We start from the raw sequence: 19,877 nt of genomic DNA on the forward strand, positions 1-19,877 counted from the left end.
AGGAGTAAGCAGCTAGCTAGCTCTCTACCTCCGCAAGGCCAGCTTACGCGCTGACAACTTGACTTTCTGATAACATCCTTGGCGTAGGAAAAGATCCGGGGTGAGCGGGAGGGATTATCGTCAATGTGAACACATCCGCACTTGATAATGTTTTGATAAATGTCTATTTATGAATGCAGTGTAAAGTGCCCGTTTTCTAATACCATTCGTCAGCCATAGTTGATATGTTTAACACCACTTCATCTGAAAATCCGACTTTTCACAGTCAACTAGTCAGCTACCGTGCATGCAGGTACCCACACAGACAGAGGGATAGAAAGAAGATAGAGCCAGGTAAAAGCTTCACCTCTCCCCATCCCTCTCTCTCTCTCCCTCCCTCTCCCATATCCTCCTCACCTTCTCAGCAACTGCAGCTCCAATACCTGTTTGCAGTTCCCATGACAACCTGCCTATGCAATTGGCTGCTCGAGGCAGACATAACGCTCATTAGGTGTACGTGGAGAAAGCACGGGACATGCAGGTTGTGTGTGTGTCTAAATGATCGCCCCGAATGATTCATTACGGTATTAAAATGTGGATAGATGTGGTGTTGACTGGTGTCCCAGCTGTGACTGAACGTATTGAAATGTCAGAATGGGCCCTGCAGGTGTTGAGGAGTACCAAGCTGCAGCTAAGAGCAAAGAGTGGAACAACTTTGTCTGCCTGTGGATTCAATTCACACGCCAAACCAAATACAACCAGTTTTACAGCTGTAATGTGTATATTATATATATTATATATATATTATACACAATATATTATATTATATTGGACATAAGTGTATAATGCTGTCATTGCAGTGGAAATATAACTTTCCTTGCAGATTGCCACATCGAAGAGGGAGGCAATTTACCGAAGAATCGGGGCACAAAAATTAGGATAGAGAGACTGAAAAAGTAAAACACTAGCCTTAGGACTCAGATTGAATAACAGCCACACTGTTAATGGCACAATAAGAGCTGGAGAGAGAGAGAGAGTGAGAACAAAGTTGCGTAACAAGGTGAGACTTGCTGAGAGAAGACAAAATGAAAATAAACCCACAGACCTTCATGTAACCATGGGAACCGAGAAAAAGCAGGGAGCGAACGAGAAATAACCCGTTACAGGGAGAAACGTAACATGAAGAGCCAAAATAGAGGAAGAACAGACCAAATATCTGAAAGGAAGAAAGAAACCAAAAAAATATATACTGCAAAATTAAGGAAGTGGTTTAATTGAATTGTGTTGGGTTTTATTAAGACATGTTAATTACTCTGAGCACTCATCTAGTGAGATCGGCCGTTCCTTTCTTCTCCTCCCGCTGTAGCGTAAATCTATCTATGGCCTATAGGCTAACAGACCCGGGCTGCGATGCACTGAGCTGCTCAGGCACATTTGTGCAACAGAGAAATCAGCAGTCCCACTGGTACCTAGTGCCTATGTGGCCAACTACACAGGCGATGTACAATAGCCCCTGGGGCATCAAACCTGGCGTGTTGCATTGTGTTGCAATTATGTTGCGTGAGGTTGCATAACGAGTTGGTGATTTACGTCGCCGTCAGCTCCATCTCTGATGTGGTAGAGCGGCCGATAACCCAACAAGGTTTGTTGACGCGTTCATCTCGACATCATAAAAGCCCTAGAGCAGAACAAAAGGACACACATTTTTATTTACTGGGTGCTTATTACCCTCCTCAACAGTATAATTAGCTACTTAGCAGCCTTTGTTTGGGCCCCGTGTGCGATTGGTGGCTGAATGGGGGCGGAGGAGGGGCGGCCGAGGCCTGCCTAGTTAAGGGAAGGGGGTAATTAGGTGTCTTTAATGTTTCAGGGGTGTGGGTGAGGGACCTGGCAGGGTGGCGGAGTGTTGTGGTGGTGCTGTACAGGTCTGACGTGTCAAATACGAATGAAGTAAGACAGAGGAGCAGAGCACATGTTCTATGTTTGAGGTGTGTCCCGAGTAGCCGGACAAAACGAGTATCGTAACAATTTTGTGGATACAATTATGATCCGAGAATATTTTGTAATTATCCGTGATAATTTTTTATATATATTTATTTTTTTAATCGGGTGCTAGCACACTTCTTTCTCATGTCAAGCAGTCATGTGCGAGGTTCTACGTGGTCTAAATAACTCAACTGGCTGTCTGTAAAGAGAAGGGTGGCCTGTACGTTGATCCTGCAGCTCTGATTGGATAAAGTGAAACTGTATTTCTCCGTCCACTCGAGTCATAATTTCACCCAATCACTTTTCCTCGCAAGCTTTCCGGTTTAGATCGCTGTTGCCTGCTACTATGATAATTTACACGGCGAGGACGTTTGCTATGAAGCTGTCAATGTGAATAATATCAAACAAGCGGGGCAAGGGGGGGAAGAAAGACAACACACTGATCTGCACTCTAACTGGTTGACAGCAAACTTGGCTTCCCGCTGCAAGTTCAGACACCCCTCTGTGCGCTGCTTCTAATCTGCAGCTTTTTTACAGTGAGAATGTGCAGTGAAGTATCTTGCCAATATCTACTTAGTCATATTAAAAAAAACACTTCCGTTTTTTCTCCAATCACGAGTATCATCCGATCCGACTATCAACTGTCGATTTGAGTATAGGATGACCAGTACGGCCATGTCGGCACAACACTATCCCGATGGCTTCCCCTCTCTGAGGGCAGTGTAGAGCTGGTGTGGACTCAAGCTGTGGTCCATAGGAGAGGAGGAGAGCTATACTACAGCACCACCCAACCTGATAGGACAGTGAGCAGTTTGCTGTGATGTTCTCAAGCGTTTGTTGCGCTTGTGTGTGTGTGTGTGTGTGCGCGCGCGCGCGCCTGTCTTACCTAGGTTGTGTCGTTTGTTTTTGGCGTGCTCGTGGATGTGTTTCTTGGTGAAGCAGCCGAAGAAGACGCAGTAGAGGCAGGAGTGGAGCCGGTTCAGGTGGGCGCCGCACATGTGACAGACACACGACTTGGCCTGCGGGAGACGAGAGAGGGCCACAGGTTGAGGATCACCGATAGAAACCAACAGCGTCCTCATCACCATCCTAAACTCACAAAGACTCAGGTCGGTCAATCAGACCGGATTTATCCGGTTTATAGTGAAAGTCGGCAGCCGTGTTCGAGCTTAATGGAGAGAAAGTCTGCAACGAAAAGAGGAGCAAATTTACATGGTTGTACTTTACTTTCACAAAAGACAAACAGGCTGAAGAGAACACCTGGCATCTCTGGGAAACAAAGGGATGGAAGGCACATGATAAAACACAACATCCACTTTGTCATGGAGAGAGAAAGCCAGTGGGTCATTTACAGCTGGCGTGTGGGTGTTTGCTTACACTGTCCTTGCCTCATCTCTGCACTTTTGGCAAGGTGAAAAAGATCGCTAGCTTCCACACCTGCCAAACCCCTCCCCTGACGTCATCAGCCTGGCGATCACAAGTCCACTACACACAATGTATTCTCAATAAAGAGAACCCATTTGGCATCATATCGATAATACAACCAGATCTTGAAATAGACCTAGATTTTTGGTTCCCTTTTCTTTAGGCTGCCTTTGGGGTAGCCTTCCTGTTACAGTTTCCTTGCTGAAACATTTTGCACCGAGCCCATTTCGGCGTGGCAAGCTGTCCTGCCACAGTGTCCCTGGTGACATGCCACCGGAGTGAGCTGAGAGATCATAGTGACACATGTTCACACCATGACTTTTGCCTCGGCCAAAATCCAATGGTGAGGTGGAAGCACAAATCACACACACAGAGACAGAAATGGAGAGGAGAGAGAGAGAGTGCACGCATGAGAAAGAAAACACAGACAAGACAAAAACTCCATAAAACCCTGGGGCCATACTTGCGAATATGAGAAAAAGTTAAAAGCATCAGCCAATTAAAATCATTGACGTAGTAGTACGTGATCAAAGGCTACATGTTAGCCTTTCCCATTACATAACCTGGCCCATTTAGCCCCATGCCATCCTCACCAGGTGGCCGTGATTACATCTGGTTCTAATTCCGTATCAGCCAATTAAAACTGTCGATGTAGTTGGACGCGATAGAACACTTCTCCGTGAGAGCCTCTTTAACAGCAATCAAACGGCACGGTCTGCTAATCAAAGTTAGCGAAAATACGCACCAATTTTCAAAATTGGACGATTAGGCTAGCTCGCAGTGCGAGCCAGGCACCTGGTTATTTTATCAATTTGCGGGCAGGTTCAAATCCCAGCTGAGTTTTTTTATTTATTTTATAATGTAGAATTACATTTATTGTGCTAGCATGTTGTGAAGAGAAGGCCAGCCAAAACCTTTCAAATGAAGATTGAATACATTTAAAGAAGAGCTTCTTGGAATCCCTCTTGCAGACCGACACATATGCTACTGGAAATGATACATAAATAATTGCTGCTGCTATAAGCGATATCATATAGATGTTCAGGCCTACACTTACATGTACTTGGGATGCAAATTTCAGTACCTTTTGCTGCCAACTAACCGACCCTGATTAACTGGTCAACAAACAGTAAGTTTTTCCCTAAACAGTAAAATGTGACTAACAGAAAATGCATACAAGGAACGGACATTTTTCGTTAAGAACAATAGCAAGCCTATCGTCTTGCAGTCAAAAGTATAGCCCATTATCGAACATGCAACATCAAAGTAGCCACCCTTTGCCTTGATGACAGCTTTGCACACTCTTAGCATTCTCTCAACCAGCTTCATGAGGTAGTCACCTGGAATGCATTTCAATGAACAGGTGTGCCTTGTTCAAAGTTAATTTGTGGAATTTCTTTCCTTCTAATTGCGTTCAAGCCAATCAGTCGTGTTGTGACAAGGTAGGGTGGTATACAGAAGATAGCTCTATTTGGTAAAACACCAAGTCCATATTATGACAAGTGCAGCTCAAATAAGCAAAGAGAAACGACAGTCCTTTACTTTAAGACATGAAGGTCAGTCAATCTGGAAAATTTCAAGAACGTTTCTTGAAGTGCAGTCGCAAAAACCATCAAGCGCTATGATGAAACTAGCTCTCACGAGGACCGCCACAGGAAAGGAAGACCCAGAGTTACCTCTGCTGCAGAGGATAAGTTCATTAGAGTTACCAGCCTCAGATTGCATCCCAAATAAATGCTTCACAGAGTTCAAGTAACAGACACATCTCAACATCCACTGTTCAGAGGAGACTGCATGAAAATCAGACATTTTTGGTTGAATTTCTGCAAAGAAATCACAACTGAAGGACACCAATAAGAAGAACAGACTTGCTTGGGCCAAGAAACACGAGCAATGGACATTAGACCAGTGGAAATCTGTTCTTTGGTCAGAGGAGTCCAAATGTGAGATTTTTGGTTCCATCCGCCATGTCTTTGTGAGACGCAGAGTAAGTGAATGGATAATCTCTGTCATTGTGCTTTGCTGGTGACACTGTTGGTGATTTATTTATAATTCAAGGCACACTTATCCAGCATGGCTACCACAACATTCTGCAGCGAAACGCCATCCCATCTGGTTTGCACTTAGTGGGACTATCATTTGTTTTTCAACAGGACGATGACTCAACACACCTCCAAGCTGTTTAAGGGCTATTTTACCAAGAAGGAGAGTGATGGGAGTGCTGCATCAGATGACCTGGCCTCCAGAATCACCCAACCTCAACCAAATTGAGATGGTTTGGTATGAGTAGGACCGCAAAGTGAAGGAAAAGCAGCCAACAAGTGCTCAGCATATGTGGGAACACCTTCAAGACTGTTGGAGAAGCATTCCAGATTAAGCTGGTTGGGAATTTAACACGTTTTTGGTTACTACATGATTGCATGTGTTATTTCATACTGTTGATGTCTTCACTATTATTTTACAATGTAGAAAATAGTAAAAATAAAGAAAAACCCTTAAAATGGAGTAGGTGTCCAAACTTGACTGGTGCTGTAGATTCAACGGGTGTAAAGATGGGGCTGACGTCTGTCCGTAATAAAGAGATGCTCTGCTTTTTTGACACCACATTGGAAAAACCGCAGGCTCTAGTTGTCTAATCTCGATTATTGTCCAGTCGTGTGGTCGAGTGCTGCAAGGAAATACCTAGTTAAGCTGCAGCTGAACAAGAACAGAGAGGCACGTCTTGTTCTTCATTGTAATCAGAGGGTTGATATAAATACTAAGGCATGGCAAAGTCTCCCTTGGCTAAGAGTTGAGGAGAGACTGACTGCATCACATTCTTTTTATAAGTGACATCAATGTGTTGAAAATCCCAAATTGGTTGCAGTCAACTTACACAGCTGACACACACTTAACCCACCAGACATGCCACCAGGGGTCTTTTCACAGTACCCAAATCCAGAACAAATTCAAGCGTACAGTATTATGGAGACATTATTGCATGGAACTCCGTTCCATCTCATATTGCTCAAGTGAACAGCAATCCTGTTTTTTTTTTAAAACAGATAAAGCAACACCTCACAGCACAACACCTCTCCCCAATTTGACCTAGTTAGTTTGTGTGTATGTACAGTTGTGGACAAAAATATTGGCTTTTTTCAAATAATGCACCATTTCTTCCAGAAAACTGTTGAAATTAAAAAATAGTTTGGTATCCACATATGTATGGTCTTCGGTGTGCAGTTGAACGAAACAAAACCCCAAAACATTTAGGGAATTATTTACTAAAATCTTAGCTAATTCCACAAAGAAATCCTAAAAATGACCCGGACAATATTATTGGCACTTTCTAGAAGTAGTTAGAAATAATTTGATTTCAAGCAGGTGATTCTCATTTACTTTGGAATTGAACTCACCTGTTGTGAGTTGAAGGTGCCTGCAGTATAACAATCCCGTATTCAATCAATTTGAATAGAGAAGGACTCATTCTCCTGTTTTGTGTCACTGTGTGTTCCGGAATGAGCATGGACAAAAGAAAACCAGAGAAATATCCAAGGGAGGTCAGACAAGATTGTAGCCAAGCATGGACAATCAAGGCTACAAGTCTATCTCCAGAGACATTGATGTTCCTGTTTCCACTGTACGTAATGTTACCAAGAAGTGTAAGGCCCATGCCACTGTAGCCAACCTCACTGGAATTGGTAGCAAGAGAACTTGATGGAGGATTGTTAGAATGGTGGAGAAAGCACCTCCGTCAACTGCCACACAGATTCAAGCTGACCTTCAGACACAAAGTATGACAGTTTCAACTTGCACCATCTGTCGCCAATTCAAAGAAAGGGGGTTATATGGTAGGAGACCCGGAAGGACCCCACTGCTGAGTGAAAGACATGAGAAACCCAGACTGCAATATGCCAAAACACACCTGAACATGCCAAAATCATTCTGGGAGAATCTCCTGTGTTCAGATGAGACCAAATGACAGTTTGTTGGTAAAGCACACCATCCCTATGTTTGCAGAAAACAAAATGAAGCTTTCAAAGAAAATAACACCTTCCCTACAGACAAAGCAAGCTGCTTTTCTGCCTCTGGCACTGGGTGCCTTGAACGTGTGCATGGCATCATGAAATCCGGTGAATACCAAGGTATTTTGGAGTGCAATGTCAGACCCAGTGTCGGAAAGCTGGGTCTCTGTCGAAGGTCATGGGTCTTCCAGCAGGACAATGACCCCCAAGCACACTTCAAAAAGCACCCAGGAATGGTCCAAGACAAAACGCTGGACTGTTCTGAAGTGGCCAGCAAGGAGTCCAGATCTAAATCCCATTGAAAACCTGTGGAGAGATCTGAAAACAACAGTGAGGAGAAGGCACCCTTCAAATCTAGGAGAACTAGAGCAGTTTGCACAAGAGGAGTGGGACAAAACTGCCAGTACAGAGGTGCAGGAAGCTTATTGATGGTTATAAGAAGCGCTTAATTGCAGTTATTTTGACCGAAGGCTGTGCTACCAAATATTAAGTCTAGGGTGTCAATTTTGTCAATGCCATTTCTGTTTATTTTCTGATTTAAATGGATATATTAAGTTCTGAATCAAAAACAAAGGTTCTGTAATATTAAAAGTGAAATAAAAAATTGTGGGGACCAAATATTGAATTTCAACTTATTTGGGGGAAAATTGTGAGTTACTTGAAAAAACTGCAAGGGTGCCAATATGTTTGGCTACGTGTGCCTTTTTTAATTGATGTAGTTCTGTCCTTGAGCTGTTCTTGTCCAATGATGTTCTGTATTATGTTTCATGTGGACCCCAGGAAGAGTAGCTGCTGCTTTTGCAACAGCTAAATACCAACTGCTTAAAATGTCATTTTCAAACATTTGCCAAAATGCAATTTGGGTCCATATGTGACAGATGAAAATCTTAGTTAGAAACTTAGAGGGGGAATCTAATAGCAAAAACTAGGATGGGTTGCTAATATGACTAGGATTGTGCCTTTGACTTCTGGACAACGAAATAAAGTTTATATGAAAACCAATAGAACAGGAAAGAAATGCTGGTTAATGGCATGAGGAAAGGCTTTATAAAATAATTGGCTCCACATTTCTATGGTTGGGTTTTGGCTAGGCTACTTTGAAGCAAGGTAAGACGTGCCTCATTATTTGAAGTCAAATAAAACGTTCAGGTTTCAAAGAATTATACTGCCTCAAGTTCAGATTGTAAAGTGGTGGGTGACGCGCTGATGCCTGCCTACCGTTGTCTATAGCCTACGCCATTCGAATGGCGAATGGGAGGCGCACTTTAATTATGAGTTGAGAAATAAAAAGCGAAGGGGGCTTGAACCGAAGATAAATAAGCATTGTCGTTTTCGAGTCAACCGTTTTAGCAGTGTGTGCCTCCAGGAAAGCAATGATGGTTACTGTCCATGACAGCTATTTGACAAGTCCATACGGCTCTTCGACAAAGAAAATAAACAGTACAATAAACTTTAATGTTGTATAGACCTCCTTTATGTACAGTGGTTCTTCCTTTAAAAGTTTTGAGCTTTGCCGCGACTGTTAGTGGTAGATTGTTGCATTCTGTCATTGCACCACACTATCACAAGGGGGAGTTAGAACGCTGATCTATCGGTGGCACAAATTGACTATCTTTCGTAAATTAAGGGAGGTGTGCTCAGTCCGAGAGTCTCCTCTGGAACTAGAGTCCTGCATCAGGCAACAACAAAAATAACTGTCGGTGGCCTGGAGTTAAGTCAACTGATGCATTGGAGGAGAGACACGCAGCATTGGCGGAGAGTCGAGATGGAGTCACAATCCATGCCAGACACACCTGTGAGCTTTGGAACGCCACCTCCTGTTTGTGAACTCTGCAAACAACGTGTCCTTGATGGGCTAGAAGCCATCCACGGTGGGCTATCAGCAGTACAATAGACTCTTGCCCGAGTTTAGGGACTTTAAATATACAGTATTAATGGATGTTTGCGAGACATGTCACTTCTCCCATACATCTTTTACATAGCCCACCAAATGCACTGTTTTCTAGCCACATCTGGATGGATCCATAACGAATTACTACGGGAATAAATATCACAGAACGATAGAGCATGGGGATTGGTCTCTATAAATCAATCAGATTTTTATGTGGAAATGTAAGGATTATTTTTCTCTTCACTCGCAATCACTAGGCCTACTCCCGACTGGTCATGTTGTACAGCGCCATATTTTCCTAACTGAAACCCTTAACTAAAATCGCTTTAACCATGATTGTAAAATTAATGAGCGTTGGACTAGTAACCAAAAGGTTGCAAGATCGAATCCCCGAGCTGACAGTTCTGCCCCTGAACAAGGCAGTTAACCCACTGTTCCTAGGCCGTCATTGAAAATAAGAATTTGTTCTTAACTGACTTGCATAGTAAAAAAATAAAAAAGAATCATTGTTTTATAACTAAAATTATTGACTGTATTTAAAGAAATGGATGACTTGTATGCTGTGTGATGACATGTACAAATGAATAAGTGATTGATTGATGTACTGTATATTTAAGTAGGCATTTATGCCACTAAGTAAGTTAGCCATAAACAGCTACAGTAACAAATTCATTTGTTTTCTTGGAATAGAAACACGTTGTACCGTGCCATATTATCCCAAAGGAAACCCTTAGGCCTACAGTACATTGGCTACAATAAGAAATGCATTTTCGTTTTTCTTGTAATAGAAAAACCATAATATTCATCAAATTAATTAAGCTACATTTCTAAAAATCAATCCCATATAGTCTGTTCTATTCAAGGCTCCCTTAGACTCTTAGGCCTACAGCTCCATGTCATTTCAAAAGCGTAGCTTCTCAAAAATGCCCTCTGGTGGGAAAACTAGCACTAACTACCAGTAATAGCAACAATGGCTGACACTTAAATAACGTGCCATAGAATTTGGCGGGAGCCCGCAAGCTGTTCTGCAGTACGACGCAATTTTTAAAGGAAGAACCCCTGTATAGACCTCCATCATTTCTCCGTAAAAGCACATGGTGTATGTGAACTGGATAAGCCAAAACGTGGGATTTAGTCATATGCGAAATAAGCCTCATGAACTTTGTCTAAGGTAATGTTAGCGTAGTCAAGGATGCGATGATCATGCAATATTGGCACTCTACACTTGACAGACCAAGTGAAGGGGAACAAAAGTAAACCTTGAATTTGGAGGTTTAAAATATATCCCTCTCGTGGCCAAGTTGACCTATTTTTAGAAATACTATTGGTTTGTGGAGAAAAAGTTTGAGATCTTTGATAGGCTGATGCAGAATTTGTTACAGGACATAATTACATCCACCTGGTGAGGTTAGAATAGCGCTGAATGTGCCATGTTATATAATGGGAACAGCCAACATGTAGTCTTTGATCATGTGCAACAACGTCTACGATTTTCATTGGCTGATGCTTAAAAACCTCTTCACGTTCACAAGTATGGCCACCCTGAGTCTGACACACACTCTAGGTGTGTGAACGTTTAAACCTTAAAACAAAGTTGGGACCCTTAATGTTCAGAAAAATCCTGTTTAAACGCTAAGAAAACATTTCCATTTGTCACATCCCTAACACACACTGCTGGATGTTCTGCACTCATGTTGCCGAAACTTCTGTACTTTTTCGATACTAGAATTTGTGTTACTTCTATCAAATGTGTCTCCCGTAGTAGTCTACTGATTGAAAGAGGATGAAATTGGCCAATCAGCACAGCCAATGTCCCCTTATAGCACGAGCGCACCGTGCCTGCTCCACTTACTCAATGCCAGCTGTAGCCTGTCCTGAACCACTGCACTCACTGAGAGTCTGGGCTGCATCATGTTAGCTCCCCCACTCATGCTGCACAGAAGTTAACACACTTGAATAATGCAACACGGAATGTAGAACTGCTGCAAATTGTTAAAAGGGGGGAAAAAATGTACAACTTCATATTCAGCATCTCCACCCCAACATCAACATGTGAAATGCACCATTTTCACATGTTGGGGTGGTGGTACTGAATTAGAAGTTGAAAAAAAATTGTGAAATATCCCTTTAATTGCTGTTTCCAAAACAACGTCCATTACATTCTTGAACACTTTACACTGCAAGATGCCGGTAGCTTCCCACTTTATAGGCGAACCTTCCTTGCTAGCTTACAGCGAGAGCTAACAATCAGTTCTCTACCCTAGCACTTCGTTTGTGATAATATGCAAACCGTAACGAAAAAAACAGATTGTCACCAAACATCAGTCATTGACAAAAACTTTACTCATTCACCTTGTCTCCCTCGCCTCAGTCTGTCACATCTCTCTAGTCTTTCTCACTGTGTGTGAATGACGTCATTAGGTCGAGACAGCGCCCACCTTTATAAAAGATATCGCTTCTTCTATGTAAATGTTGTTGATCAGTACAATATGTCCCAAATGGAAAGAAAACATTGTTTTTCATCTGCAGCCCCAATAAATCAGACAAAACAAGCACACACTCCTATTGAATATGAATTTACCTCACAGGAGGCTGGTGAGGGGAGGACGGTTCCATAACAATGGCTGGAATGGAATGGTATCGAACACATGCAAACCATGTGTGTGGTGTTTGATTTCATTCCAGCCATAAGTATAAACCCATCCTCCCCAATTAAGGTGCCACCAGACACCTGTGATTCACCTGTATTGTGAATAGACCTAGGCTACATCTTGATTAAACCAGTTTATTAATAGAGATTCATCATTCAAATCAATTATTACTATTATGTTGTTATGGAGTTAGATTGGTAAAAACGAAGTCAAATCGATTGTATCACTATATAATTGATTCATTAATGCATGGCTATCTCTTGAACTCAATAGAGCTGTCTGGATCAAGTGCCATTCTGTGACTGGCAAATACGGCAGAAAATGTGGGTATCGTGACAACAGGATTCTGCACTGCAGTACAGCTGCTCTCAGCCTCCCTCTCTCCTCGGTCTGTCCCAGACTCACAGCCTGCCCTCTCACACCCCCGTCGTCATACATCTCTCCTCCACTTTCTTCGTTTCCATCTATTCCTCTCATCGTTCTCTTCACTTTCTCCATCTGTATTTTAACCAGGATGGATGCATTCTCTATCCTCTCTCCCATTCTCTTTTTTCCACAGTCCCCCATCCTTTCCCTCCTTCCCTCCTCTGTAGCAGGCAGGCAAGGCAATGTTGTCAGCAGTCTTTCCAGTTGGTGTTGATGTGCTATTAAGGGGTGCATCAATCACAGCCTCGCTCGTGACCAGACCATCTGATAAAGATCAAGGCCCATCTTAAGGCTAAGTTCATCTTTACAACCTTTGTAGGACCTAGGCTTGGGCGGTATCCAGATTTGCATTATTGTCATACCATCCTACTTTCATACTGGGATTTACGGCATAGCACACAAGCGGGCGCTAAAATGCAAGAAAAGCCCATTGGGCCTCTAACCAGACTACAAAATTAGCACAAACGAATAGCGAAATCACGTAGCTAAATGTTAACGCTAAAACTAACCTAAACGAATTGCAAAAACAGGCAAATCAATCTTATAAAAAGTTATACAAGTATAGCTAGCAGCTACCAAATGTTTTTATTTTTCAACTGGTAATTAAAGTGTGCCTCCCATTCACCATTCAAGTGCAGGCAACAGGCTATATAAGCACGTCATCCACCACTTTACAACGTGAGCTGGAGGCAGTGTGTATTTTGAAAACCTACCAATTGTTTTGAATCCTGATTGTTTTAATTCATATTATGAGGCATGTCTTACCTTATTTCAAAGTAGCCTACAGGCAAAATCCGACCATGGAAACGTGGAGACAATTATTTTATTTAGGTTTCATAGGCGGCGCGTGAGTTTCAAGTTTAGGGAAGCTTGAAACATTTCTACTGTTCTGCGTGCGAGTTATGATTTCCATATGTGCATTTTTGTGGAACCCGTTTCATTTCAATAATGTTGTTTTCGTGTCATGTGGTTAATCATACAAATCTGAATGAAAAAAATCTAAAAGTTTAAAGTGAACTAATGCAAGATCACCATGTGATCAGGCAAAAAGGCAGTAACTGCTAATTTGATTGAAAATTAGTTAGCCATTTTTGCTAGATTAAATACATGCATAATCATGTTGACAAGTATCCTGCCTCTATTGTATTGTGTTTTGTAGAAAATGGGGGTCATGTTAGCAGTAACTGCATAAATTTACTGTGAAACCAAGGTAAATAAAAACTATTTCTCAGTTCCACACTATGAGCAGTTACTGAATTTTTGCTTGGTAGGGCAGCATTCCACACGCTAAAGAAATTAGCGCGTGGAACTCATAGCCTATAGGCCAATGTAGCAGTAGGACAATAACTTCCATTGGGCTTTCACACTGAGGATTGGTGATTATCGAATGGGAGATTGAGACATCACAATTTTTTGGGGGGGGGGGTATTCTCACTTAACTTCTTATGGATGAAGGGCAGTATTGAGTAGCTTGGATGAATAAGGTGCCCAGAGTAAACTGCCTGCTACTTAGGCCCAGAAGCTAAGATATGCATATTATTAGTAGATTTGGATAGAAAACACTCTGAAGTTTCTAAAACTGTTTGAATGAAGTCTGTGAGTTAAGATCAAATTCATGTTTTCAATGACAGCCTAGGAACAGTGGGTTAATAACTACCCTGTTCGGGGGCAAAACGACAGATTTTTACCTTGTCAGCTCGGCGATTCAATCTTGCAACCTTTTGGTTACTAGTCCAACGCTCTAACCACAAGGCTATCTGCCGCCCCATTAATATGGCATATCCAGAAACTATCATTTCGAAAACAAAAACCGTTCCGTATTTTATCAAACAGGTGGCAATCCTAAGTCTAAATATTGCTCTTACATTGCACTACCTTCAATGTTATTCTAGAAAATTAATTACGGTCTTTGTTAGGAAGAAATGGTCTTCACAACAGTTCGCAATGAGCCAGGTGGCCCAAACTGCTGCATATACCCTGACTCTGCTTGCACTGAACGCAAGAGAAGTTACACAATTCCGCTAGTTAATATTGCCTACTAACATGCATTTATTTGAACTAAATGTGCAGGTTTAAAAATATATACTTCTGTATTGATTTTAAGAAAGGCATTGATGTTCATGGTTAGGTACATTTGTGCAGCGATTGTGCTTTTTTCACGAATATGCTTTTCAAAGTTGAAGTAGGCTGTGATTTGATGGTAAATTAACAGGCACCGCTTTGATTATATGCAACGCAGGACAAGCTAGTTAACCTAGTAATATCATCAGCCATTACTAACCGTGCTTCTACACCTGCATTGCTTGCTGGTTGGGGTTTTAGGCTGGGTTTCTGTACAGCACTTTGAGATATCAGCTGATGTAAGAAGGGCTATATAAATACATTTGATTTGAACCATGTGTAGTTAACTAGTGCTTATGTGAAGATTGATTGTTTTTTATAAGCAAAGTTTAATGCTAGTTAGCAACTTACTGTGGCTCCTTGCAGCCACAAGGTCCTTTAGATTGCTGCACTCGCGTAACAGGTGGTCAGCCTGCCACGCAGTCTCCTTGTGGATTGCAATGTAAATCGGCGCCCACCGATTGATATGAAAACTTGAAATCGGCTATAATTAAAATCGGTCAACCTCTAATACATAGGCATGGATTCACTGGTCACTTTAATAAATGGAACACTAGCAACTTTAAATAATGTTTACATACTGCTTTACTCATCTCATGTATATACTGTATTCTATTCTACTGTATTTTAGTCAATGCCAATCGGACATTGCTCGTCCTAATATTTATATTTCTTAATTTCATTCTTTTACTTTTAGATGTGTATTGTTGTGAATTCGTAGACACTACTGCACTGTTGGAGCTAGGAACACAAGCATTTCGCTACACGCGCAATAACATCTGCTAAATATATGTGTATGTGACCAATAAAACATGATGTGATTTGATTAGATTACACTCTGATGCGCTCTGCAGAGACTGGCAGGACAGTGTGCAAAACATTGCATCCGGAGGACACTGATCAATTCTGATCGGAGTAGCCTAATTTTTGTAAGTGATTTTTGTTTACTTATCTATTCGGACAACTTAAATCTGTATTTTTTTTTTTACTTGACGCATTACCACAATCTAAATGTGATTTATTACCCTAATCTAAAATGTGATCTCTGTCATTGTGAGCACCGTGGGTGGACAACCTAATGGGTTATGCACCAAATGCATATGGGTACGGTAAATTTCACAAATGGCCGGTAAATTAAAATCTTCCCGTCACGTTGTCTGGCTCCATTTTCTTAATGGAAACCCTGACACACACGCACAAATGACAAGCACAAACCCATTCATGCTGATGCGTTTTAGCTCACACACTAGAGTTCAATGTGGAAGTGGAATTGGACAAGAGTGAGCGAGGCCTAAGCATGTTGATTGGTCTTCTTCCGGGATGACATCAGTGCTTGGCTGGGCCAGAGTGAGAGAAGGGCTGCTCTTTGTTGGCGAGGGGGCATGGTGCAGTGAGGGTGAAAGGGGGCAAGGCAGCAGAAGTGCAACAGTGGCGACTAAATCAGACAAACGTCAAAAGGAGTGGCGACCAGCAGGCTGGTGGAAAGATCCCCTGTGAACTGACCAACAAGACTCACTGTAATGCTCGGACTGAAAAACAGAGAGAGATGGAGGGCGTGACTGTGAAATGCAAGACATGATGGGATAGAAAGCAAATGAGCTCAGAAGTGCCAGATTGACATTTGATCTTATGCTTCATAAACATGTGTAGACTAAGAGTGAAATGCTTACTTTACAGGCCCTTCACGACAGTGCAGAGAAAAAAGGATATATAATAGAAAAACAACACAAAGAATAAATACACAATGAGAAACTTGGCTATATACACACACACACACACACACACACACACACACACACACACACAAGGTACCAGTACCTACCTAGTCATGTGCAGGGGTACAAGGTAATTTAGGTAGATATGTAAATATAAGTAGGGATAAAGTGACTAGGCAACAGGGTAGATAATAAACAGTAACAGGAGCGCATGTGATGAGTCAATAGAGTTAGTGCAAAAGCTGTTCAGTGTCCTGTTGGTTCCAAACTTCTTGCATCGGTACCGCTTGCCGTGCGGTAGCAGAGAGAACAGTCTGACTTGGTGGCTTGAGTACGTTACAATTTTTAGGGCCTTCCTCTGACACTACCTGGTATAGAGGTGCTGCATGGTAGCGAGCATAGCCCCAGTTATGTACTGGGCCGTACGCACTACCCTCTGTAGCGTCTTGCTGGTCGGAAGCCAAGCAGTTACCATACCAAGAGGTGATGCAGCCAGCCAAGATGCTCTCAATGGTGACGCTGTGGAACCTTTTGCGAATCTGAGGGCCCAATCTTTTCAGCCTCCTGAGTGGGAAGAGGCTTTGTCATGCCCTCTTCATGACTGTGTTTGTGTGTGGACCATGATAATTCCTTAGTGATGTGGACACCGAGGAACTTGAAGCTCTCGACCTGCTCCACTACAGCCTCGTCGATGTGAATGGGGTGTTCTCGGCCCTCTGTTTCCTGTAGTCCACGATCAGCTATTTTCTCCTACTTACATTGAGAGAGGTTGTTGTCCTGGCACCACACTGCCAGGTCTCTGACCTCCTCCCTGTAGGCGGTCTCATCGTCGTTGGTGATCAGGCCTACCACCATAGGCAAACTTAACGATGGTATTGGAATCGTGCACGGCCACGCAGTCATGGGTGAACAGGAAGTAAGGGTGGGGAGTAAGCATGCACCCCAGAGGGGCCCTGTGTTGAGGGTCAGCATGGCAGATGGGTTGTTGCCTACCATCACCACCTGGGGGTGGCCCGCCAGGAAGTGCAGAAGCCAGTTGCAGAGAGCAATGCTTAATTCCAGAGGCCTTAGCTTAGTGATGAGCTTGGGGGGCACTATGGTTTTGAATGCTGAGCTGTAGAAAATATTATGGATATACTGACAAGATACAGGTGTCTCTGCCCTAACAATGGGAGTCATTGTCCACAAAAAGACACAACTAGCTCTCGCCTATCCTTTCTTTGGATTGGTGTATACAACTCATTATTATAATCCTTTTTGTAATCCTTTTTGAATATTCAATGAGGATTGTTGACGTCAACCGTCAATATTCAATGGAAAGAGATGCTATGCTACTAATCTCATGCCACGAATATGCATAACCATCGAGACAACTCCAATATAAAGAGTTCTTTTCTCAAAGTTGACAGATTTTCCGCCAAGTTGGGCCTTGCTCTTCCTCGTCAGCTATAGTCAATGTTCCTTTTGTGCAGATGGGAAAGGGCAGTGTGGAGTGCAATAGAGATTGCGTCATCTGTAGATCTGTTGAGGTGGTATGCGGATTGGAGTGGTTCTAGGGTGTCTGGGATGATGGTGTTGATATGAGCCATGACCAGCCTTTCAAAGCATTTCATGGCTACATGTGTGAGTGCTACGGGACGATAGTCTGGTTACCTGGGCGTTCTTGAACACAGGGACTATGGTGGTCTGCTTGAAACATGTAGGTATTACAGACGGTCAGGGAGGGGTTGAATATGTCAGTGAAGACACTTTCCAGCTGGTCAGCACATTTCTGTGTACCCGTCCTGGTAATCTGTGTATATTAATCTGTTTAAAAGGTTTTACTAACATCGGCTACGAAGAGTGTGATCACAGTCTTCCAGAACAGCTGATGCTCTCATGCATGGTACAGTGTTGATAGACTCGAAGCGAGCATAGAAGGTATTTAGCTCATCTGATAGGCTTGCTTCACTGGACAGCTCGCAGCTGGGTTTCCCTTTATAAATCGGAGATAGTATGCAAGCCCTCCCACATGCGACGAGAGTCAGAGCTGGTGTAGTAGGATTGGATCTTGGTCCTGTATTGACGCTTTGCCTGTTTGATGGTTCGTCTGAGGGCGTAGCGTGATTTCTTATTAGAGTCCGGATGTGTGTCCAGCTCCTTGAAAGCGGCAGCTCTAGCCTTTAACTCAGTGTGGCTGTTGCCTGTAATCTATGGCTTCTGGTTGGGAAATGGAGCCATTAACAAAAACGTTATCCTTAGGCTATATTTCAGAGCTAGTATATCAAATGACAGACGCCCTTTGATATAAACATTACATTTTTATTCCAGTCAGAACGCTGCAGTATGTTTAAAAGGGATACTGTGATATTTTGAGATTCAGAAAGTTTAATTACCCAGAGTCAGAGAAACTCATGGATACAATTTTTATGTCTCTGGGTGCAATTTTGAGATTATTTAAGTTAGCATATCGTGAGCTTAGCACAATTGCTGAAAGTCTCCCAGTACAGTAGCCAGCAGCCTTTCAAAAGTAAGGAAATAGACCTAACTACTTCAAAGCTGGGTGGTTGATCATTTATAGTCTTAAAAAGCTAGTAATCCATTTTATAAATGTTAATTTTACTGATAATCATGAGAAACGAGATCTATCCACTTCCTCATTGTGTCCATGAATTATGAAGAAGCATAAATATGCAACAGTGTGTGTGTGTGAGGCTGTGTGTGCAAGCCACTCCTCCTACCATTGCGCTAGGACACACACACTCTAAAACCCAGCAGGGACTGGGCATGTGGACAATGACCTGCAGTCTCCAGAACTAGTCTCTCTCAAGAGGTAACATAAATTAGAAAATAACCTTGAGCCCCTCATCTCAACCAGCAGCCTGGAGATCATATGTATTCTGAACGCACTCGCTGTAGCCTATATATGAGCATGAAAAATGGCTGCTGGTTACAATGTGCATGAATTATTGATGTACTGCTGCTATACAGCTTGTTAGGCGCTACGATTTCCTCAACAATCAGATAACTCAAAGACCCATCTGCAAAGAGGAGTGGCTGGTCCAAGGTGGTGAGGGCACTTCACACGGTGTGCTCGAAACAACTGCTTCTTCTTCAAATGGAGTTTAAGAGGTAGGCACAGTATCAAAAGAGAAAACAGACTAGGTTGAGACATGGAACAGGTTTGAAATAGAACGATACGGGGAGGTAATACCTGCATTTTCATGATTAGAAACTCTCCTTTTTATGTTGTGTTTCAAAACGTTTTGCTCCAGTGTGCTGTACTGTACAGCACAACCTGGATGGTTGCCAACGGTGTGTCACCTCATCTCTCTGGGTCTGTTCATCTTAGGGCAGAAACAAGGTGTTTATAAAGCAGACCGATGAGCAATTCAACTGCTCATTAGGAGGTCCTCCCCAGATGATTGACCTGTTAGTTCTCCTCCTCCATCCATGCAACATTCACTCCATTTATCCTAATTGAGGTATCCAGGGAGCGGGGGCAACTGCATGTGGGGGTGGGGGTGGGGGGGGGGGGGGGGGGGGGGGGGTGAGAAAAGAGTCAGAGCAAGAAAGGAAGGCATAAAGAGAAAGAGGGCGAGAAAGAAATTGACAGAAAGAGGGGGCGAAGAAAGGAGCAAAAGACGCTAGTGTTTGAACTGCTGATAAATCTTTGTGTAGTCCCCCCCCCAGACAGTCC

At 42.7% G+C, this 19,877-nt stretch overlaps 1 protein-coding gene across 2 annotated transcripts in view; it reads right to left on the bottom strand.

The window, feature by feature from the left end:
* Positions 1 to 19,877, bottom strand: part of LOC129829191 (ubiquitin carboxyl-terminal hydrolase 22-like) — a 42,283-nt gene that overhangs the window by 18,060 nt on the left and 4,346 nt on the right. For both annotated transcript variants that reach the window (XM_055890801.1, XM_055890799.1), the window contains exon 2: positions 2,852 to 2,984. In XM_055890801.1, coding sequence (XP_055746776.1) covers positions 2,852 to 2,984 — 133 coding nt within the window. The remainder of the gene's footprint in view (positions 1 to 2,851; positions 2,985 to 19,877) is intronic.

The sequence above is a fragment of the Salvelinus fontinalis genome, chromosome 30 (genome assembly GCF_029448725.1).
Source record: "Salvelinus fontinalis isolate EN_2023a chromosome 30, ASM2944872v1, whole genome shotgun sequence".
Taxonomy (NCBI): Eukaryota; Metazoa; Chordata; class Actinopteri; order Salmoniformes; family Salmonidae; genus Salvelinus; species Salvelinus fontinalis.